General features: G+C 54.9%; 7 protein-coding genes and 1 non-coding gene across 8 annotated transcripts; 3 read left to right on the forward strand and 5 right to left on the reverse strand.

The window, feature by feature from the left end:
* Positions 1 to 1,002: 1,002 nt before the first annotated feature.
* V2A60_006789 lies at positions 1,003 to 1,082 on the reverse strand. The gene has a single exon. It is a non-coding gene; the product is annotated as a tRNA-Gly (tRNA).
* A 272-nt stretch (positions 1,083 to 1,354) lies between these two features.
* On the reverse strand, positions 1,355 to 1,552 carry V2A60_006790 (uncharacterized protein; the record flags this gene model as incomplete). The annotated part of the gene is made up of 1 exon (XM_083258081.1): positions 1,355 to 1,552. The coding sequence occupies one exon, from the start codon at positions 1,550 to 1,552 to the stop codon at positions 1,355 to 1,357; it is 198 nt and encodes a 65-aa protein (XP_083114207.1).
* A 2,674-nt stretch (positions 1,553 to 4,226) lies between these two features.
* Positions 4,227 to 5,133, forward strand: V2A60_006791 (ankyrin repeat domain-containing protein; the record flags this gene model as incomplete). The annotated part of the gene is made up of 2 exons (XM_083258082.1): positions 4,227 to 5,021; positions 5,071 to 5,133. The coding sequence occupies 2 exons, from the start codon at positions 4,227 to 4,229 to the stop codon at positions 5,131 to 5,133; spliced, it is 858 nt and encodes a 285-aa protein (XP_083114208.1).
* A 159-nt stretch (positions 5,134 to 5,292) lies between these two features.
* V2A60_006792 (LysM peptidoglycan-binding domain-containing protein) lies at positions 5,293 to 6,626 on the reverse strand (the record flags this gene model as incomplete). The annotated part of the gene is made up of 3 exons (XM_083258083.1): positions 5,293 to 5,854; positions 5,912 to 6,014; positions 6,077 to 6,626. 3 exons carry the CDS (start codon positions 6,624 to 6,626, stop codon positions 5,293 to 5,295), a joined length of 1,215 nt encoding a protein of 404 aa, XP_083114209.1.
* A 1,258-nt stretch (positions 6,627 to 7,884) lies between these two features.
* V2A60_006793 (uncharacterized protein) lies at positions 7,885 to 11,916 on the forward strand (the record flags this gene model as incomplete). Its single annotated transcript, XM_083258084.1, has 2 exons — positions 7,885 to 8,918; positions 8,997 to 11,916. 2 exons carry the CDS (start codon positions 7,885 to 7,887, stop codon positions 11,914 to 11,916), a joined length of 3,954 nt encoding a protein of 1,317 aa, XP_083114210.1.
* A 1,328-nt stretch (positions 11,917 to 13,244) lies between these two features.
* On the forward strand, positions 13,245 to 16,171 carry V2A60_006794 (altered inheritance of mitochondria protein 21; the record flags this gene model as incomplete). The annotated part of the gene is made up of 2 exons (XM_083258085.1): positions 13,245 to 14,166; positions 14,220 to 16,171. The coding sequence occupies 2 exons, from the start codon at positions 13,245 to 13,247 to the stop codon at positions 16,169 to 16,171; spliced, it is 2,874 nt and encodes a 957-aa protein (XP_083114211.1).
* Positions 16,172 to 16,428: 257 nt separating this feature from the next.
* Positions 16,429 to 17,697, reverse strand: V2A60_006795 (uncharacterized protein; the record flags this gene model as incomplete). Its single annotated transcript, XM_083258086.1, has 1 exon — positions 16,429 to 17,697. One exon carries the CDS (start codon positions 17,695 to 17,697, stop codon positions 16,429 to 16,431), a length of 1,269 nt encoding a protein of 422 aa, XP_083114212.1.
* Positions 17,698 to 18,763: 1,066 nt separating this feature from the next.
* Positions 18,764 to 20,509, reverse strand: V2A60_006796 (cytochrome P450; the record flags this gene model as incomplete). Its single annotated transcript, XM_083258087.1, has 3 exons — positions 18,764 to 19,337; positions 19,453 to 19,577; positions 19,628 to 20,509. The coding sequence occupies 3 exons, from the start codon at positions 20,507 to 20,509 to the stop codon at positions 18,764 to 18,766; spliced, it is 1,581 nt and encodes a 526-aa protein (XP_083114213.1).
* Between the last annotated feature and the right edge of the window lie 2,083 nt (positions 20,510 to 22,592).

Consider the following 22,592-nt stretch of genomic DNA (forward strand, 5'->3'; position numbering starts at 1 on the left):
GCCATTGGCATGGACTGACTTGATATGTATCGAACAACGAGTAGGTCCTGCGGTGATTGCTTGCATGCGGCGACTGTTGTAGTGAATGCATGGGGAGGATACAGAGAGGTTGATTGGCGCTAGTGGATGGCGGCGGCCAGGCGCGCGGGCCTGGGGGGAATGCCGCTATGAATCCATGTTTTATTTTACCTGGGAATGAATAAAGAGCGGTTATGATTGATAATTATACGCTGATTGAGCCCTAGCTTATATAATACTTGTTGCAATTTGCAAAAAGGCATGTGGAAGTAACAGTGCTCAGTAAAATATTATAGAGGAAAGAAGTAATTACTAATCTTATTCTTTCTATCTTCTATCGAGGAAGAAACTATATATATATTGTTAGACCTGGGAAGGTCGCCAGGATCGCCCAGCTGGGACTGAACGAAAAATATCAGTTCGGCCCTCAAACTTGTTAAGCCAGTTGCTCGTATTCAAACTAGTTGTATTCAAACTAGATATTCCGTTTTAAGCTGGCTATTGTGAGTTGAAGGCACTGGGAAATCTTAACATTATGTTGCACACTCGCTTGCCTCTGACTTACTATCTGGGTAAAGCCATTCCTGCAGTTTTACACCTGACTTTCGTAGGATTCAGCAGAGACCAAAACAGAAAATCACAAGGCTGTGCAAATACGACATGTCTTGGATGTATAATTGTTTGCAAGGGACGTGATGTAAGCAGTCCATCAGAGGTAGTAGAGTGGAACCTGTCGTTGATCTAGGGTATCGACAACACCCACAGCTGGTTGTAAGTCGAATGAACCAAATAATCAACCCGACATTTTGGGCAGCGAGAAAAGATACGCGAAGTTGGGTGAATCTAATTAAAAAGTGAATTCGACAAAAAGTCGTAAATATTGTCAGTGACGACAAAAAAAACAGTCAACAAAGTAAAAAATGGATTGAATTTGCAAAAAAAGAAGCGAAGAACAATTGGCATTTACGCCAAAAGAATAAGCGATGCGTGATCTGGGAATCGAACCCAGGGCTCCCCGACGTTGCGGATGGCAACGGAGAATTTTACCACTAAACCAATCACGCTTCGATGAAGGGTACTGCCTTTTTCTACGATAAGAACGTTAGACATCTCCACAAACGGGATAATCTACACTGCCCCTCTTATATAATGCAACTCAAAACACCATCTTGAAATACGATTCCAAAAAATAATGGTGAGCAAGAAGAACTCTCATCATCACCATAATACCTAAGGAACAGACGTCTATATCCATCAACCCAATCAGCCCCTCTATGTTTTCGCGGTGATATACTCTGGTTCTGGAGAGATGTCTTGCATATGTTTCCAGCACACATTAGTGCAGACTTTCGATTCGTGTAAATCCGCGTGAAGCGACTTGCAGGCAATCCTCCTCCTCGTGCCTCAGCCCCAGCACCATGATCTTGGTGTGCAGATCGGCCTTGGACAAGACGCCAGCCTTGGCGAGGTCGTGAAATGGAAGGCGCAGCTTTTTACGCCCTTCTTCAACGGTGAGAACCGATTCATGTACCATGATGGTGATCCACAGGAGAGTCGTACCCAGGCAGAGTGTATACGTACTCAGTACGGCCGTGAAAGTTCGCGGCCAACGTCGCGCCAAAGTAGGTGGAGGATCTGGTCGCACGAGTTCTCCGTCGCGGCGCGTCGCGGCGGCCATGCCTCCTCATTGCCTTGTGCCGTCCGGCGATAGCCCCCGGGGCCCGTGTCACTTTTCTTCGCGAATGGCATGGAGCCGCCCGTAGTGGATGCATACTGCTCGGCCAGAACGCTGCCGTGTTCTCGTTGTTCAGGATCATCAAGGAGTGTAATCAGTACTGGGCTGACCCGGCCTACATGGAGCTTGCAAAGGCGTCGAAGAAGCGAATTCTGCAGCTACGAGCCGGCGCGGTAATGGAGCAGGGCCCTCGAATGTTTCGGGATTTCGGTCTGTGTATTGCATGTGGTGCTGGCAATCAGGGCCAAGACGCACATGATTCTCTCAGCCTTGGTATAGATTCACATGGGGAGACATTCACCGGACAGCTCACACCACTCTCAGATGTTTACCGCTGGGGTTCCAGTATATAGAGAATAATTTTTTTTTTCACTTTCTTGAGCGACTTGAGGGGAACCAGGGAGCCAGCCACCGTCTTCGGACACGTTCCAGACGACGGCTTTAATTTAGTGATGAATCTCGAGGAATACTGCAAGTGGGCACTTTCTCATGCTATATACGAAATGAGATATAGGGAGTCAATCACTGAGCTTGGCCACGTACAAAGGATGTATGTTTGTAGGTAATAATGTAATAATCAAGAATGACCCCTATATGCAGGAGCTACGAGTGTGGCGGGGAGGGGGAGAATCGTCTTCCTCCTAACATCATCACTGATAACTATGCAATTCTAGCAATCATGACAAGCCAAACGTCCGATGATTCCTTAACAGATGATTATGGTATTATTTAGGTACTCTAACTAATGTATACAATACTGACGAACTTTATAGTCACCTCAGACCCTGTCCTATTGTGGCCGTTGACGGCTAAACGATATTGCGGCGTTTTATAGATACGTCTCTGTAGCGCGCATATATCTCTACCATCTGATGAAAACACCCGAGACTCCTTGGGCCTCTTGCGGGAAGATGGTGAATGGAAAATATACGCTATAGTAGACTGTGGCATGCACCAAAGATCTTCAGCGGCCTCGTATTGGAAGGAACGGCATCCGAAGTCGCGGGCTAAAGGAGATGCTAAAGACACAGACGTTTTTTGGCAGCAGCCGGAGGCCATCCTCCATTATTGGGTATCTGAGAATTCTCCGAAAATTACTGTGCATATAATCGCTCAAAACCACGGGACTGAAACGACCGTTCTCCTTTGCTCTTTTCGAGCCGAGCTAAAGCAACTGGAGACGTGGGCATCGCTGCAAGTCGACAGCCATTATGGCCAAGGCTCGCTCTCTCTGCGTCTTGACTTTTCCCCTCAAGAATTTCCACCCCTGTCGGAGCTCCTATTCACCCCGATTCCTGAAAAACTCAGTCCAGGAAAAGTGGCCTATGTCGAGCTTGATAGTGGCCTAATAAGATATGCTCTGGTGGCCGTTCGTTCCACTGCTCAATCGCCTATTCGGAACGACTTGCTCGATGCCACACACGGAGCGGCGCCGTTCATCTGCCCGGTCTCCTCTGTCTACCAAGCAGAAAGGACGCTGTTTTACTTGCTCACAGCGATTCCGGGAGGCGGAAATCTCTTCGTCCACCTTCAACGAGAGCGACGCTTTACCGAGGCACGAGTGAGGAGATACGGAGCCCAACTCATCCGCGCGCTAGAATGGCTGCACAGTAACAACACCGTCGCATGTTTACGCCCAGAAACTGTGATGCTGGACTGTTTTGATTACATTTGTCTATGTGCGCCCGAGGCATTTATTCTTGGAGCCGGCGCGACGCCTGTCGGGTGTCTGGCGCCCGAGCTCAGTGAGGGCCTCCAACGAACGAAAATGGCGGATTGGTGGGATCTCGGCATTCTTTTATATGAAATGCTTACAGGTCTTCCCCCTTTGCTTCCTTGTGCCGGGCAGGATGGCCGCAAGAAGAAGCGTGGGGACGACCTATCATTCCCGGGCTATCTTTCCGCCCCTGCCAAAGAACTATTGAGTATGCTTCTGCACTCCGACCCCGAGAAGCGTCTAGGTGCAAGGGGTGCTCAAGAGATTCTAAGCTCCTCTTTTTTCCAGAGCAGAGCATGCCAAGGGAGTGCAAATAGAGATACCAATGTCTTTCGGTCCAGCTGCGACGATGACGTGCTCACCCTTGAGCCTCGAGATGGAGATGAGCCTGTGAGGTTCCCAGAACGGCGGACTTCTCGAGGTGTAGTCTACGAGAAACAATGTTCGGGACCGATAACATGTTGGATATCTCTCGGCCGGGTGATGAGCGAGGAAGCGCTGGCAATTTATTCCAGCCCAACGCCCTCAGACACAGCATGGCACATTGTCTGGGATGACATGGCCGCAGACTTTCGTTTCTCGAACTCAGTAACCGGAAAAGACTCTCTATCAACCGAGCAAGCTAATCTCTGTGGTCTTGAACATCTGGAGTCGAGATTGTCTCGCTGGAACCTGCGACTGTCGACATTGGAAGTAATTGGCGAGTTTGACTGTTCAGCTAGCTACCAATACTCGCCACCCACCGTGGCACCAGTCATGTCTGGCGCGCCTTTTCAACTGACGAGAGCACTTGCAGTTGCCCTCAAAATGCAGTGCAGTGCAGAGATGATCAGCCAGATTCTCGATCGCGGTGCAGACCTCGACACGATAATTCTCATGTGGCAGGAGACATATGATACTTATCTTCTGCCAGATCCATACATCCGAGAGGACATTCCGGTCACACCACTCGAATGGGCAATTGAACATCAAAGAATGGATCTTGTGGACCTGTTTCTCGAACGAGGCGCTGACATCAACTTTATCGGCTATCCCCAGCACGGCCCTCCCCTTGTTACGGCCGTGTTGCGTCGAAACCTCGCTCTCGTGCGCCGGCTGGCAGTCAAGACGGAAAGGTGTGCAGAAACCAGGGCCCTTTGTCTCGCCGTAGAGCAAGAAGATGGTCCGATGGTCGAGGCTCTCCTCGCCAGCTTTGTCAGGTGTGAGTATGAGGACCCCAAGTGGCCGCAGCGGCCTCTGTACTATGGCAACATCTTTGGCCCCGATCCTCGGCTACTTCAAGACTCTCACTTTACACCACCTCTTGCACGCGCCGTGCGTCTTGGGAACATGGAGCTCGTGCACCTGCTGCTCGCCTACGGTGCAGATCCCAACGTGGCGTACCATAACATATGTCGCGGGCACCCGCGACAAGCCCCCGAATTGTATCCGCCGCGGCCGCAGTACTCTTGCGGCCGCCCTGTGTATCTCGCTGCGGAGCTCAAGCTGGACGACATAGTCGAAGTGTTGATCAGAGGCGGCGCGGACATTTATCTCCAGCATCCCAGAGCTGTTGAAGTGCAGGGTCCTTTCGAATGTTATGAATCTCACAGTTGTCCAGTCGTCACGAAAAGCGTACATTCGGATGTCTTCTCACGCCTGGAGGCCGAGCTTTGCAGAATAAAAAAAAGTGGATTGGAAAGCTTACATTTATAGAAGAAAATGCATTGTTATCAACTAGCGTTTACCAAAGATACATGTTACTTCTTGAGACCAGTAGGCTCTCGGTAGCAGTTTCAGTACAACTCTACAAGTTGGAAGAAAAAAGGAGATGCCTGGGCAGCTAGCAGCTGTTGGAGCTGGGCAGGGGGTCAATAGTGCAAGTTCCCTGACTAACACAGTCGCTCTCTTTGGTGGCGCAAGAAACATACAACGACTTGAAGCTCCAACCTCCCGACCACAGCGTCCGGCACTGTCCGCGGCTCGCGTAGCCGTAGCCGAACCACTTGCCCTGGCAGTTGGCCTGCTCCCAGTAGCTGATGCGGACCTCGCCGTCCGGACAGGTTCCCTTGGCGGAAATGTCGAGCGACGTCACCTTGCAGTCGGTGTTGAGGCAGTGGCCGGCGCCACTCGGCGGAAACTCCTCGGTGCTATAAACGGCACCCGCGCAGCCATCGCTGTACCGTGTGGCGAGGGTGAGGGAGGGGATCAGGTGGACGCACGCGTAGCTGTTTGCCCAGAGCCCGGAGCAGGTGCTGCCCGCGTGGGGGTTCCAGAGGATGAAGTCGGCGAGGGAGATGCCGGCGGCGGAGGCAGCGGCGCCGCAGTTTTCGCCGGGCTTGATGAAGACGAAGCGGTCGCAGTTGTCTACCATGCCCGGCTGCGTCGGCTGCGGAGTGGTGATACTAGGTAGAAATTAGGATCTGTGGTGAGTGAATGGTGGAGGAAGGTAGGCTACATACCCGTTGGAGGGGATGGTAGTAGTCACGGCTGGCTCCTCGGTAGTGGTGGTGGCTCCGGGAACGTGGACGCAGACATAGTAGCCCAGCCAAAGACCGAGGCAGTCTGTTATAGTGATGAGGAGATTAGATGACAGCGGTATGAACTCGAGCGGCACGGGTACTTGCCTGCTCCCACGGCGGGGTTCCAGCGAAGAAAATCGGCGGCGCTGATTTGATACTTGGACTCGACGGCCGCGCAGGTGTCGCCGTGACTGACGAGGTAGAAGTCATCGCAATCAGACGCCATGCCCGCTTGGGTTGGAGAATGCTGAGGCTCTTCCGTGGTGCTAGTGCTGGTGCTGGTGCTCGCCGTCGTTGTCGTTGTCGAGGTCAGTGTAAGTGGGTGAAAGTCGACCTCGACGCAGTAGTATAGGCCCCGGATCATCTGACAATCTGCGCCTGTATCGCCGACGCTCGGGTTCTGCGTTGGAGTGAGCATGCCTTCAAGAGCCTCGGAGAGTCTACGCGGGGAAAGTACCCATTCCTTGAATTGATCCTTGGTCATGCCAAAGGCGTGGGTGATCTTGTCGCAGGACAGCAGGTATGCATCTTGAACCCATTTGCTGCAACGAGAGGTCGCCCCGGGTATGGCGGCTCCCGGGGGATTGACCAGGTATGCGGTGGCCAGGCCGACAAGGGTGGACGCATAGTAGAGCGACTGCTGTATACGGACCATTATGAACATGTCAAATGCAGTCGTTTGTTGGAGGAAAGAGAAGAAGGAACAGCCAAAGAAGGGGCATTGCAGTTGGTCTATCATGTCTACATATCTTCCGACTCCAGTGTTGAATGGTAATACTCGCCCGTAACGGTAACCAGAAAGAAAATTACTGAGAAAGAAACCAGACGAAAACTAAAAGAGTGCAGAGGGGCACAACAGCCCACTCTTGTGGCCATACTCTTCCATTATCCTGTTGCGTCTTGACAGACAAGGTCCGGAGTTGTCGGCTTCCGAATGCGAAGGGCGACCAAAATAGTAACGACTGAAGAAGTAATAATTAGTATCGGCTGCCTAATATGTTCTCCATACACTACTTATATATCCTTCTCACGCCACCGGGTCCATTCAACTTGCATACCTCCATATGTAATAATACTGCGGATTCATCTGCGTGTATCCAGGCCTTGCATCTCCGCGCATACGGGCCATGCATCTGGATGTTCAATTAATGATTTCGCATAGAAATGGTCAAGTTCGCAATGTATTGCCTAGAAAACTGCCCGTTTTGGTGTATTTTGGCGCTGTCTTACTGGGTCAATCATTGCACTGTTACTACGATGGGCAAGTAAGCAAGCCTTCCATGAAGGAAAGAAGTCGAAAAAAAATATGAAAAATTTGGAACTTTAGATGAGTAAGATATTGGTGGTAATTTACAATAATGTTAGCAGCTTCCCTAAAAGCTCATGGGACTTGCACATGCAGGCTGTACAATCTCGCAGCACGCTGCCAAACCTGATGCGAGACAAATCATTCTGTTTCTGTACTGTCCTACTGCCGTATCAGTTTAGAGTACTGTTTAATTCTATTTTGACTAATGGGATCTTACGAACGCACTATCTAACTGCAAGGGAACTAACTGCAAGGTGAAAGACTGCCCAGTCTCTCGCTCTATCGCCACATCATGAAGTTCGGCCCGTGCGCGACGCTCGCGTGTGTCCTTTCCAATGCGGGAGCTTTCGGACTCGCAAAGAATATTCAGAGTGACGTCAAATCGTATCTTGCAAATATACCAGTCTCCCAAAGCAATGACGCAGCCCAAGCTGCTGACAGAGAGAGCGCTCGGCTCGCGCTCTTGGCAAAAGACACCGCTAAGCTTGGACACGTCCAGCACAGGATCGGTTGCCCGACGAGCTGCTCCAGAGCGCTCGGTGATACAACTTTCTGGTATCTGTACGGTGGCCTAGATGCTTTGAAAAGGGCCTGCAATATCACCATGCTTTTGGACTTTGCGCTGTTCAATCCCGTCGACGGACCCGACGCTCAGGTCGCGATTCACGCCTGTGCCGCGAGTCTCAACCCTTCCAAATCGCCCACGCCGCTCCTAGAACAGAGGTCTGCGGCTCCTCGTTGCTGGCGAGAGGGAGTGCCGCGCGGAAGGGTTACAACTACGTTGCAACTATCGAGCTCCGGATCCTCCTCCGTCGCAAACCTGACCGACATCACCGCCAGCTTGGATTTGCTAAAAGAGTTCTACAGCTCCCACGACCCAGGATGCAACGAGACGCTGAAATTTGCGTCTTCGGGGAATGCCGTGGTGGGAGTGTACGCGGGATCCGGGCTGGCCGGCCAGGGCGTCTTGACTACTGCGCTCGACAAGCTTCGCGCCAAGCTGTCAAAAGGCGAAACTGCCGCAGAGCAGACTGTCGTTCAGCTGTGTGGCAACTCTACTGCCCGGTATACCTTTGGCATCTACATTGGCGTCGACGGCGAGTTTGGCCGGGTGCAGCGAGCGCTCCAGTCGTGGAAGAATGCCACATGCGTTAATACCGAAGCGGCCTCGGTGCGCTGGGAACCGGTGACATTTACATCGCCGCTGGCTGTCAGCGATAGCTTTGGAGCAAACTCAACGACTATATCCCACGGAAACTCATCTGGAACCAATGGGCTGCCAGGGAGCCCGGCGACGCTGACTCGGCGCGGAGACAGAGACGGCTGCAGTCCGATCCTGGTAGAGGCGGGAGACGGCCTCGAAACCCTGGCGCGCGAATGTGGCCTGAGCATCAACGAACTCGCCCAATACAATGCAGAGGCAACACACTTGGGCAAGTATGTGCCCGGGCAACGACTGTGCTGCAGGGCGGCGTCGGGCGCGACAAGTGCAAATGAAAGGCGCGCTTTGTCGCCAGATTCGGACGGTTACTGTCACTCATATCTGGTCAAGATGGGAGATAGCTGCTCCGCATTATCGGCCAGGTATGGAATCGAAATTGACGACATTGAAGATTGGAACAAGAAAACATGGAAGTGGTAAGTGTGATTGGAAAAGTGATGTGCGCTCTGCTGCATGTGTAGTTTGGCATCTCCAGTCTGACGTCTCCGAACCAGGAACGGCTGCAACAAGATGTTTGCAGGTTACAACATCTGTCTCAGCAAGGGCTATCCTCCGATGCCCGCGCCGGTCGAGAACGCCGTCTGCGGGCCGCAAGTCAAGGGCACCGGCAGGTACCCCCCCGACATCGACCCGACGAGTCTGCACACATGTCGACTCAAGGCATGCTGCAACATCTGGGGCCAGTGCGGCACGACCGGCGAGTTCTGCACGCCCTCCAAGTCCTCCACCGGAGCCCCCGGCACGGCCGCTCCCGGTGAGAATGGGTGCATCTCCAATTGCGGCACCGACGTCATCACCGGCCACGCCCCCAAGGACACCTACACCATTGCCTACTTCGAGGCCTACGACTGGGGCCGCCCCTGCCTGCGCATGGCCGCGGATCAGATTGACGCCTCCAAGTACACCCACGCCCACTTCGCCTTCGCCGTGCTCACCGACGACTTGTCCATTAGCGTCGGCGACACGGCGACGCAGTTTGATCTGTTCAGGACCCTGACGGGGATAAAAAAGATTGTTTCCATCGGTGGCTGGGCATTCTCCACGGATCCCGCCACCTACAAGATCTTCCGCAGCGCCTTCCGCAGTGAGGTGAACCGCGGCAAGCTCATCGACAACGTGGTCAAGTTCCTGACGGACAACGACCTGGATGGCGTCGACTGGGACTGGGAGTACCCCGATGAGCCTGACATCCCCGGAATCCCCCCCGGTACCCTGGACGACCAGGTCGGCTTCTACCTCTTCTTTCAAGAGCTGCGGAAGAGGATGCCCGAGGGCAAGACTGTCTCCGTGACCGCGCCGGCGTCGTACTGGTACCTGCAGCACTTTCCCATCCAGGGCATCAGCCTCGTCGTTGATTACATCGTCTTCATGACGTACGACCTGCACGGGCAGTGGGACTACGCCAACAAGTACTCCTCCCCGGGCTGCGGCTCCTACGAGCAGGGGCTCGGCAACTGCCTGCGCTCGCACGTCAACCTCACCGAGACCATCAACGCGCTGTCAATGATCACAAAGGCCGACGTGCCGTCGGACATGATTGTCGTCGGCGTCAGCAGCTACGGACGCTCGTTCCAGATGGCCGAGGCCGGCTGCTGGACCGAGCAGTGCACCTATACCGGCCCGGAATCCGGTGCGTACAAGGGCCGTTGCACCGGCACCGCCGGCTACATGTCCGACTTTGAGATCAACGAGATACTGGCGCACAGCCCGTCGGCGCAGACGCACCTCGACCCGGGGTCCTACTCGGACATTGTCGTGTTCAACAATACGCAGTGGGTCGCCCACATGAGCCCGCAGAACAAGGACTTCCGCAAGCTGCTCTACAAGGGCATGAACTTCCTCGGGACCGCCGACTGGGCCGTGGACCTGCAGTCCGAGAGCGGCGAGGAGTCTGGCGGGGCTGCCGACTCGCACGACACCATCTACGTCGACCCCAAGATCTGGCAGTCGGCCACGCAGCTCGTCACGGCGCCGCCCGGCGCGACCCTCGTGTGGCCGCCGATGCCTCTCGCGTCGCCGACTACCATGACGTTTGAGCCGTGGAGCGCCGTGGTCACCTACTCGAGCCCGACAATCAAGACGACGACGCGAAGCGGCATCACCTCGACGTATCCGGCCTACGTCTACGTTAGCTGGCACACCGTGCTGTCAATCCCCCCGCTCGTCACCACGGCGATCCCCGTCTGGGCCGTCCCGCTCAACAACGCGAGCAGCACCGGCGGCGGCCCCATCATCCTGACGAGCTCCGTGCAGCCGCCCCCGTTCACGGTCCAAGTCACGCCCGTCATCAACGGCACGACGTCCATCATCAGCCCCACGTCGACGTCGACGACGACGCCGGCGGCCATTGTCTGGGGCACCAAGACGTACGTCCCGCCCGTGGAGACGGAGACGTTTGGGAAGAGCACCATCATCATCGGTGGCAGGACCCTGCTTCCCACGGGCGTCGTGGTCACGCCCCATCCGTACCCGTCTAGCAAGCCCACGCCAGGCACGACCGACCCGGTGCTCAACTCGAAGACGCCGAAGTGGAAGTCGGGCAAGGTACCGGAGCCCACCGCTCAGCCAGGTTGCCACGGATGCGGGAGGCCGTGCCTTCTCTGGTGCGACTCGGACTGCCCATTCTGCCCGCCAAGCGTCTTTGGCGGTGGCGGCGGCAGCTCCGGCGGCGACCCGGACGACCCGGACGACCCTGATCGGCCTGACGGACACCACACCGTCATGTTCGACGGCCTCCTCAGCGAGGATGTCATGCCCGCGACGGTAGACCCTTACGACGTGGCCACATCCGTCGCCGACGTGCAGTCGTCCTGGTTCAAGTCGGTCTGGCAAGATTACCTGTTTCCGCACCACGGCCCCGAGACGACGCTCTCGGTACAGCCCGCAACACAAGCCCCATTCGCACAATGCGCCATCTCAGACAGCTTCCTCTTCTGGACCTTCTCCGTCTACGACATCGACGGCTGGGCGGCGGACGGCGGCAAGAAGCTCCACCACGAGGAGAATGGCTGCGGCGCTCTGACCGGCTGGTCGTGGCAGGCCGAGACGGCCGAGGAATCGGCCCACGTGGTGTTCAACCTGCCCTTCTTCATCAAGGACGGCTGCGTGGAGCGGGCCATTGTGTCCGCGGGCGGTCCCGCAATCTCGTGCAAGGCGGACGAGCTCTTTCAGCTGCACGATCGGCAGGATCGCGGTGCGGCGAGGAGGGAGACGGCGTCGGTGACGGTGACGGGGAGCAGAAAGGCCAGTGACAGGCCCCCAGCGGTGCCATACACCGCACAGGAGATGGAGGAATTTTTGCGATTCTACATTAGTATCCAGCCAGACATTCTCAACATGAGCGTGCACCCGCACTATGTGCCGATGGATTGGGGGACGGCTGGAGCGGCTCAGGTAACGGGCATGGCTTTTTGACGTTTGCCAGCTGCTGTGGTGGGACGAGTCCACGAGGCATTTCCGTGGGTTGATGGCCATGATATTGAGGAACCATGTCGTCTCAATGCAAGGCAGAAAACAATATTCTCCGCAACCATAGACATGAAGATATCACCTAGATTTTTGGGGGTTGGATTAGCCATGGGGGGGGGGGGGTTCGAAGCTGCCGCAAGATGAGGAAAGAGTCGAGTGGTCAGTCAGAATCAGCCAATTTCAAGACTGAGAAATGGGAGAAAAATCAAGATCAAAATTGCATGTGTATACTCAACCACGACGTATAGTTGGACAGCAATTTATGATACATTTTTCACAAGTGTCGGGGGACTGAAACCTACCAGTCAAAGCCACACTGGTTGCATCTGCGACATGTGGTGTCTGTCTGCAACCGATGGGGTCTGTTACTTGTTACCCCGTAGTCTGCTAGCGCTAACAAGAGTGCCAAGGTACAGAGTACTGCAAGCTATCAGGCACTGGCGTAGCGTCACTCACCGCACTGACGCCGCTAAAGATCGGCGCAGAGTTCACTCAAACGACTTGAGCACGAGGGGATTGTCCCCTAAAAGATTGTCCCTACGATGGCCCACTCCACCACTCAACCACTGCAGGTCCCGCTAAAAAGCACAAGCCCGCTCCCCGTAGCAAGCAAGCAAGCAACCTACACCACCGAGTACTAAGCAGCACCGACTGGCTGTCACTATCAACGCCCGCATTCTGATCCCCCCACTGCGTCCTCTTCCTCCAATCGCCGTCCCTCTAATGATAACCACAGAGTCTATTCAGAGTCTAAAAGACGCCAATCGCCTCGTCCCAGGCCTCCAAGCCGCTTCGTGTCGTCTCCCTATCCCTCAGTCGCTGGCATACCCTCATCACAGCCGTCCTTGACCTGCCAGAGGCCACACCATCCTTCAACAAAACGCCCTCGACCCTCCGTCCACGCCTGAATCGACAGCTCCTGGTTTCGGTAAGTCGGCTCTGACGCAATCGAAGCTTCATCGCCCGTCCTCGGCTCTTTGCCCGCCACATTGCCCAGCAGGACTCTGCACTGCGCGGTTTCTGCCCAATTGGTGACTACGCCAACAAAACTGCCACTACCTTCTGGCATCAGCAACTGTGCCGTCTCCCCCAGTGTCATTTCGGCGGCATATGCTCTCTGAATGCCCCCCACACTGGCCGGCGCTGCCATCTACTACTAGCTTCAACAGGGCTTGCGTGCTAATGACCTCATGCAGAGCCCAGAGTAATACCGCATCATCACCACCCCTCACCATCCGAACCTCGATACGATACTTGGCACACTGCAATACAATATGAGCGCTCCAGCACCCCCCGTTGTGCCAGCGCGGCCCTCCAAGAGCCCCAGCAAGGAAGCTCAGCAAGCTGCCGAGGCCGAGGTACCGACTATTCCTGCTCGGCCTTCCAAGAAGAGTGCTGGGCAGCCTAGGTCTTCTAGCAGCGATCGATTCGCCCAGTCACCTTTGCACGGCGGCTTCCAGCCCAAGGGTCAGCGCCCGACCAGCTCGTCTTCAACCCACGACCAATCAAGTACTCTGGGTCAACATATCGACCGCCCAGCCAGCGTGTCCCTGCCCTCGCTCGGCGAAGAAGGCCTCGAGTATGGCGCCTTGGACAAACAGCCCGAAACCGAACTTGGCCCCTCTCCCCAGACCCGGACCGTCGGCGACAACCTCAAGCTGCACGCCCCTAAGCCTTCTCTCCCACCCGATGCTGCCAAGCAGCAGATCATGGCCGTAACGAGAACCGACTCAGAGAAGGCTGCTTCTCTTGGTCTCGGCAAGTCCTCTCACGGCAGCGATCGCACCCCCTCGCGTGATCCCATGATCCGACGTCCTAGCTCGACCTTTTCCACGCATAGTGATCATGGCAATCACACCGATGACGAGCATGGCATTCCCAAGATTGGACAGCGCGTGCCCATGAACAGTCATCTTGGCGATGTTCAAGCCCCTTCCCCTGGTCCGGAGGAAAGCAAGCGACACCATGCCCGCAAGCGTTCTGCCCGTAACATGCCTCCCGGTAGTTATGGCTTACACGGTCACGGCGTCGACCCCCAGGACAAGCTGGAAAAGGCTTACTATGAAAAGCATCCGGAGCTCATAGGCAAGGACAAGAAGCACCACATGCATGACCATCGCCAGAGCGACTATGCCATGAGCAGCAATGATCTCAACCGCATGGTTCGTGATACGGCCAGGCGTCGTCCCACGTCTGGTAAGTGTCGTAACACTCCTGCATAGACTCGTAATTCTAACCAAAGCATATAGGTCTCTTTAATGAGGCCGTCTCTACGCCCACCGAGGATGTCGCTTACCATGCTAGTGACGAATATGCGAACCGGATTTCTACCCCGCAAGATTCGTCACGGGCCGAAAAGGAACGCAGCTTTTTCCAAGAAGCAGGGTCGTCTTCCAAGGCTACGGATGATGAAAAATCGTCTGTACTCCATGCGATCCATGTCGACGACTCAAAACACCCCGAGCATTACTCGTATGGCGCCGAGAACCCGGAGGATGAGGACTATCATGCTCCGATTCTGGCTGATGACGAAATCGACGCTGGCCCCGATGTGACAGCTCAGCATCCGGCCATCCGACCCGGATTTGATCGGTCGCGCTCGTATGACGCTGATGAGCCAAAGAGACCCAGTATTCGCCATCCTACTATCATCCATGACGAGGAGCCCGAGCGTGGCTTCAATTCAACACCACTTGAGGATGTCGAGGAATACGAGCCGCTATTTGACGAAGAAAAGAAGGAGGAGGAGAAAAAGCAAGCGGCTGCCGCGAAGAAGGCCAGCCGTCACTTCCCCAGTAAGGACATCTGGGAAGATGCACCCAATAGTGTCCATTACTCCACCGAGGTTTCAACACCGGACGTTGACGAACAAAGCCCGCGCCCAAGGTCAAAAGCTTCCTTTTCCGAAAACAGGTCCATCACACCCGCTCAGGCCTTTGCGCAGTATCAAGAAGAGCTCGCAGAGAGGGAAGCCGGCGGCCGCGCTAATAACTTTCTTCCCTTGTCTACTGAATCGCGGCCTAAGTGGATTGATCACCAATCACATCTCGGCGTGTCCAAGGCTTCAGGTCCACGACGCTTTCCGAGCAAGGATGTCTGGGAGGATGCGCCTGAAAGCCACATTCAAGAGACCACATTGTCCGAGTCGGCCGTAGAAGAGGAGAGTCAAGTTGAGGACACCAAGCCAGACATCCCAGCGCGACCCGCTAAGAAGACTACTGAAGAGTCGCGATCTCCGCCTGTTGTCCCAAGCCGACCCAAGCCCTCACAACCTTCTGGCGACAATGCAGCCAGGCAGCCGCCTGCAATTTCAGAAAAGCCGAAGCCCCAAGTCCCTTCCCGCCCTGCCAAGAAACTCTCGGGCGACGCAAAGGACGGGGAGACTGTCAAGCCACCCAAGCCACCCGTGCCCAGCCGCCCGGTGGGCGGCAAGATTGCGGCACTCCAGGCAGGCTTTATGAGCGATCTGAATAAGCGCCTCCAGCTTGGTCCCCAGGCTCCGAAGAAGGAAGAGCCGGCGCAGGAAGAAGAAACCGTGGAAAAGGAAAAGGCCCCGTTAACAGATGCCAGAAAAGGTCGCGCACGGGGACCCCAACGCAGAGCCCCAGCAAAAGCAGCATCGCCTGCAAAGGAGCCCTCTACTTCCACCTTGTCCATCTCCCAGCCGCAAACGCTATGGAGCATAGATTCAGAAGACAGGCTTGTCGTTGCTGAGGAGTCTCGCGAGTTGCTCGGAGAACCCAGCAAAGACAGCCAGGAGCCTGCCGAGGATCTGGTTAAGACGAGTAGCCATGAGTCTACTAAGGCGACTGACGGTCCTCTCGCCAATAGCGCGAGCAAAGAATCCGAACTTTCAGTATCCACGGGGTCCAGCCTCGGAGCGACCAAGACTGCACCAGTTTCCGCTGTGGATCTTGATGTCGCCGCCCAGACTGACACCGCAGAGGCCACCACGCCGGCTTCCAAGGACGACTTTGCGGCTGATACCGAGAAGCCTGCCACCGACGCCAAGCCGGCCATCGAGGCGGTTGACGAAGCGAGCAAGGACATTGCGAGCGCCAAGCTACCCACCACGCCCGAGAGCGAAGACAGACTCCCTCCGAAAGCCCACGGGCAAGGCGCGGCGCATGAGCCGCCTGCCAAGGAGCAGGACATCGGAGACGTGCCTTTGGCGCACGCAGGAACAGAAGAGGCCCAATAGATGGCAGCAGAGCCATGTTTTACTTTTGGATTTTGAGGTCGAATGTTTTAGTGTAGTTTATTTGATAGGGCTTTCAGTTCGGTTTCATTTACAATGCACGCGTCTGCCGCCACATGCACATGCCATGCCTATCAAAGTAAACATGTGAAATTCGGCATGCTTTGCCATCTGAAGCTAATATTACAGTTCGGGATTTGTTCGACGATACATGAGCGTGTACTACTCTCAGACCCCCCCCTCCCAATGCACTCCTTTTATTACCGACCGCCCCAGCCAGAGCGTCCCTGGCCTTGCCCTTGGCGATCCCGTTCCACCAGCTCGTCGAAATCCCTCTGTGCCTTTTCTTGCGCCGCGCGATCTGCGCCGTCACCCGAGTCGCCCCAGTTGCCTCCCGTAGACTGCGGCGGCGGCGGCGGCGGCGGCGGTGATCGCTGCTGCTGCTGCTGCTGCTGAGAACCGCGCTGCGACTGCTGACGGAGACGTTCCCATGTGGAGCCACCGCCGCCGGTGCTTCCATATGGGGTGTTCTGCGCAGACGAGGCAATGGGCGAGGCGTCGTCAACGTCGGCGCTGTCCCAGGCGGAGCTGGGTAGTTGCGTGGATGATGATGGTGACTGGCTGTAGCTGCTGCCCCAGCCAGCGCTTTCCTGCGACCGTGTACTCTGTCCATACTGCTGTTGCGGTTGCTGCGGCTGCTGCCCTGCTTGCTTGTAGTATGAGTCCCAGCCAGACTGCGTCGCCTCCTGCGTCGCCTGCTGCTGCTGCTGCTGCTGCTGCTGCTGCTGTTGCGTGTCATCTCGGTACGCCGAACCCTCGTCATTCCAGCCCGATCCGTCGCCGTTCTGGGCGCCGGAGCTGGCCTGCTCGTCACCCCGCAGCCAGCGCAGCCTCGGGTCGTCGCGCATCTGCTGCTGCTCGTATACGGCGTTGTAGGCCATCAAGGGCGCGCGGACCGTGAAGCTGAGGGCGGCCGAGTAGGCGACGTAGCGGGCGCCGTGCCACATGGCCATGCGCAGGTAGGCCCCCGGCGGCGGGTGGGCGACCTGGGGCGTCCACATGGGGAAGCGCAGCGTGCGGCGCCCGCGCCAGGTGAGGAGCAGGGCGGCGCCCGAGAGCCCCCAGCTGATGAGCGCCATGCGGTCCGCCCCGGCGGTCGTGTGCTCGGCGACGGCGCGCGCCTCGGCGTCGCTCAGCGGCCGGTCGTGGCCCACGCTGAGGCCCAGCACCCCGGCCTCGGCGATGCGCGCGTACAGCGACGGCGTCAGGAGCCGCAGCCGCGCGTACCACGCCGGCGACGTGTCGCCAAAGACGCGCGCCATCTGCTCCTTGGCGACGGGGGCGTACCGGCGCTGCTTCTCGGCCGTCGCCCGTCGCTTGGCCTCGAGCTCGGCCCGCACGGCACGGCTGCTCTCGCCCGGGTGCACGCGTGGCGGCTGCTGCTGCTGCTGCTGTTGCTGCTGTTGCTGGGGATTGTTCGGGTAGCGGTTGCTTCCGCCGCCGGCATTGTTGCCGTCTGATCCGTCCATTTTTCAGACGGATGAGTGGTATTTGACAGCGAGTTGTCGGATGCGACGAGATGTGGAAAAGGGTCGATTTGGATGATGGAGGAGGCAAAGAGTGGGATGATGGTGACGCAGTGGTGGAGATGGGTTGCATAGCTTCGGCAAAGTGGGGAGCTTGTACGGAGTACGGAGTACGGTAGCTTGATCTCGGAAACCCAGAAAACTGGCGATTCCTAAGCACGAAAGTGGAAACAAAGGACATGTATACAGTTGCATATAATACATCGGTTTTTATAAAAATTGGTAGATCTAGTATCAGAATAGACTTCCAAAATCTGCATCTCCAATTGACCGAGACGATGGTAGGTAGTAGAAGCAGGTCGTGGCAAAAGAGAGCCAAGTTGCATTAGAATGGTGGTGGCTCATCGCTCAGGCACGCCGACTAATGATGCACAATACAGAGTTTATTCTACAGAGTCGTGCGTCAAGCTCCTCCCAGCTGTCGATCAGCTTGCGCAAGGACTGTCGACTTTTGCCTGGTTTGAGACGCAAAAGCTGACCCTCTCCACCACACAGTTTTGTCGCACTTTTTTTTTTTTTTGAGCTTTGATTATTCGTGTACTGACTGCGTAGACCTTGGTTCTGGGTACGTTATTTGCTCAAGGTTTGCTGGGACTGAGCATGTTTAACTACCAAAGGCCACCGAACTCCGCCGCTGCCGACGGCTTTCACATTGGTGTTTCTTTCACTGAAGACACTACGTGCTCAATTTGTTGGTCAAAATCGCTGGCAGAATGCTAGTTGAACAAAATGTGGGCAGTAAAGTGAAATACAAGATTAAAAATCTCCAAGTATAGGATGCATCCATATCATATTACAAACTCGAATCACCGCGCCGAAAGGTTAGCGACAGACTTATTCCTCTTGCTGCCATTTCAATGTTTACCCTGAGACATATTCACAATCTGGGGCCTTTCGAGTAATTCTCACGTAAAAGTCTTTTTGGAAAAAAATCCCATAGCATAAGCTGTTCCACGGCCTCTGACTGTCTATGGCCTGTATATCGTAACGCCGGAATAACTATTCGCAGTCAGTCAGTAATCTTGGGAAAACAGAGACACGAGCCAGTGTGATCAGCGACACTGGCTTCAAAATTTACCTCTACTAGCATTTTGCTCAAGTTCATCATGGCAATAGGAATTCCTAGGCATCGTGTCATGCCATGACCAAAGATGAGCTCTTGCACTTTCGACATGGCGGCCAACCGGTGCCCACCATCATCATAGCTTTCCGGAAGCCACCGCTCGGGTCGGAAAACATGTGCATCAGTACCAAAGACGGGGTTCAACTGCGTGCCCCAAGCGTTGAGGCCGACAAAGGTGCCGCCTGGGATATGACGACCGTCGGGTAGTTGAAAGCCTTCCGGCGGCGCTTCCCTCTCGCGCAGTTGTGTGATGGGCGGGAACCGACGAAGACCCTCACGAATCACAGCCTGCAGGTACGGAAGCTTCTGAGCCTCTTCGTTACGAATGGGAGATGAGATTCGATCCTCAGCTTCGGCTGCGGCAATTTCTCTGGCAAGACGCTGATATACCGTCGGTGTCGAGATGATCGACAGTAGCGTCGCGCGAAGGGCCGTGGCGGTGGTGTCGGAGCCTGCAACACTGTTTCCCCAAGTTAGTAGAGTCCTGCTCAATACAAAAGAAGAAAGTAAAGGGCATCTTGAAGGATACAAAACGTATCATTGCATGAGGATTGGACATGGGTGCATGCTCGTACAGTGTAATGGATATCTCCATCTCAGCCTGGTCAGGGCTGAGTCCGCGCTTTAGGAAGGAGCCCAACATGTCGGCCTTGGGCTTTTCGCTCTCATTCATGCGGCCATCAATAACCTGTCGAGATAGCTAGAGGACCATTAGCGAACCGGCCTCATCCGCGATGGCGGTATACTCACGCCCATGATGGTTCCGATACCCATCTTGTCTGCCGACGAGGGTACGACGAGCCTTCTCATAAAGGGTACAGCAGAAACCAATCTCAGTAATGTGTTGAGAAATAGTAAAACAGAAAAGTGCTGTACAATCGGTAACTGCATTTCTATGGTTGCGATGAAGTTGTGCCTGTCTGAGTCGGACTCGACGAAGCCCATCGGCTTCCCAAAACAGAGATGTGTAATCGTATCTATGGTGAAGAACTGCATTCTTCTTGCAATGTCAAACGATCTAGTGAGTCCCGAACCGGAGATCCATTGCTTCTCGATGCGAGATATGAACTCGCCGATACGCTCGTCGACGGCCTCCTCGAGACCGCGAATGTCCTTGCCCGCATAGCCGGGTGCCATGCGACGCCGCATAGCGTTGTGCACGCGTGGATCCCGCTCAGAAACAATGTTGGATATGCGCGGGTCGATGCGGATGGAGTCGAACCACGGCCCGCGTCGCCATTTAGACCCGACGGCCAAAATCTGGCGTGTCAAGTCCGGGTCGCTGGTGACGAGATGATTTGGCCCGATGCGGGCAATGGATCCATGTGCTTTGTTTACATCAACAAATATCTGCGCAGAGTTGCCAGAGGCAAGAGCTTTGCAGAGCCACAGCCGAGTGTATGCTGCCCAACAAGGGCCTGGAAAGTCTCCCAGATGGCATCGCGCAGTGACGAGTTTGCGAGCAGCCAGCAACACCGGCAAAGCCACAAATACAACGAGAGTCAAGGTAGCACTCAAATTTGACGTAGTTTGAGAGATATGTAACGGGGTCCCGGGAGCCCAGTCCATCTTCCAGCCAGTCTGGCGCTCAACCTCATCCCAACCGGGCGTGATATGTGAGAGATTGAACATACTGGAATGCCTGATTCAGAGGTATCACAACGGCGAATGCAGGGCGAACAAATTGAAGGAGATATAGAATTACATGGCTTTATAAGTAAGAATTTGCCTGACAGCTCTGGGATATTTTGCTTACCCAGAACTCCCACTCGGCGTACTTGCAAGCCCGATACTGACTTACACGGCACTAGAGGAAGGCTGCCAGCCCCACGGTATATGGCACAACCAGCTCTACTCATACATATCCTTCGATGAAATGTTACTACGTCGTTTTGATTTTCGCCTCCGGGGCCCAAGTCTCCGGCCAACTGTTCTGCTCTGTGCGTGAAGGCTCCGTCTGCGCACATTCTCAGCCTCGCCTGTGGCCAATCATTGTGAGTGTCAGCGGCACATACATGTCGGCCTTCTTTTTCATCATGGTCGAATATGCAGTGGCTTGAGAGCTGCAGATGACCAAATTCCACACCTTACATCTCTAGTTGTGTATATGCATTGTCCGAGTCACTCCTTGCATCACGGTAACGTGGTCTCTCGAGACGGGCGTGTGTGGGCCGGCTACATCTGTTACCTAGTCTTGGACAAAAACTGGTAAGACTCTATATGGATACCGGTTCCAGCGATTTGAGTGGTAGATATATACTTTCTGCATAGATCTATTGTTTTTATTGGGTCATGCTAGCAATGTTCCCCTATACCTCAAGCCTTGCCTGTGCATATAGGTGAGGCCTGACGGCGGGGGTCACGAGCCTCAAGGACTCGGGGTTGACCTGGTGCGCATGCCGTGAATGAGAGCCACGTCAGTACACTAAGGCATCAAGGTCTCACTCGAAATCACAAAGGGTGTCAAAAGGTATAGGCGAACGTGGGGGGGCAACTCAGCCTCGCGCCTGGTATAGCTAGCGGTGTCATGTTGCGAACCACGTCCTGATATTCATCTGCAGGCGTGCATATCATTAACCGTTGCATCCGGGCCCACAGTGTTGCCCGTAAGTCGAGCCAGCAAATCGAAGAGACCAGCAGTCCTTTTGACTTTGCCCTATGAACTGCCGTACTTTGTCAGACAACTCAGATGGAGTTTGCCTTGTTGCGGATCACCGTGGCCGCACAATGCGAAAACAGCATTGTACTTATTCCCGCCTCCGTTCCCGTCGTGCTACGTGTACAACGGTGCCGGCGACCACCACACGTGGTATTTCTATGCGAGCTGTAGATATCATTGCTCATAAGATGTATTCTTATATTCAATTTGCAAGTCCCGACTTCTTCTCATGTCAAAGTGCATGCTTTGAAAGTAGTGGACTCAGTGAGGTGTTTGGCACTGGCTTATAACTGGGTAGCATCGGCCATCTCCACTACTGCCATGGGCTTTGTGTGCTTCTGTATTTGTATTTCAACTGCCAAGCATCATTGCTTTGCCAAGTGCGTAAGATGGTAACGTAGAGTCAGCGGTGGTTCGATTTTGATGCCATGTGTGGATAGCAGTGTCTCACTTGGGTAAAACGCCGCCTAGTCCCTTGCCTCATTTATCTTCGGAATGATATCCAAGCTTCTATCGGAATGCAAAGGAAACGTAGTGAATGCTCAAATCAGGTGGATTCCAAGGTGCTATCTCTTTGGGTGGTTGCAAATAAACAAAGATCCATCTCGTTGCTTCTCTTCCACACAACGAATCGGTCCGTGCTTATGACCGACATTTCTTGGACGGGAATTTCTACAACAACTCTTGTGTTTCGCGGTGCCTAAACACCGAGGAGGAGCTTCAGGGCTCATAGATTCGTTACCGACATGCAGCCCACCTGGCCTACGAGTTCATGTTGGCCGATTCTTCGGTCTGGCCGTGTCAAGCTCCTCGGCATTGCAATTTCTCCGATCAGTGACCAAAGCCAAATGTTACCGAGCGGATAAGCCGATGTGGCGAGAATGTAGTCGGCAAGGTACCATTTAACCTTTTGATTGTGTTCTTAAATGGGTGTGTAACACTTCTCTCGAGAGACAAGTTTCAGCCGCAACAGCTTTGAGGCTTCGTGACTTCAACTTGGGTGCCGGACTGGCCGGCCTGGCACAGTCTCGCATACCGACGCCGCTGGTGGCAACC

The sequence above is a fragment of the Cordyceps javanica genome, chromosome 4, assembly GCF_051103115.1.
Source record: "Cordyceps javanica chromosome 4, complete sequence".
NCBI classification, from domain to species: domain Eukaryota; kingdom Fungi; phylum Ascomycota; class Sordariomycetes; order Hypocreales; family Cordycipitaceae; genus Cordyceps; species Cordyceps javanica.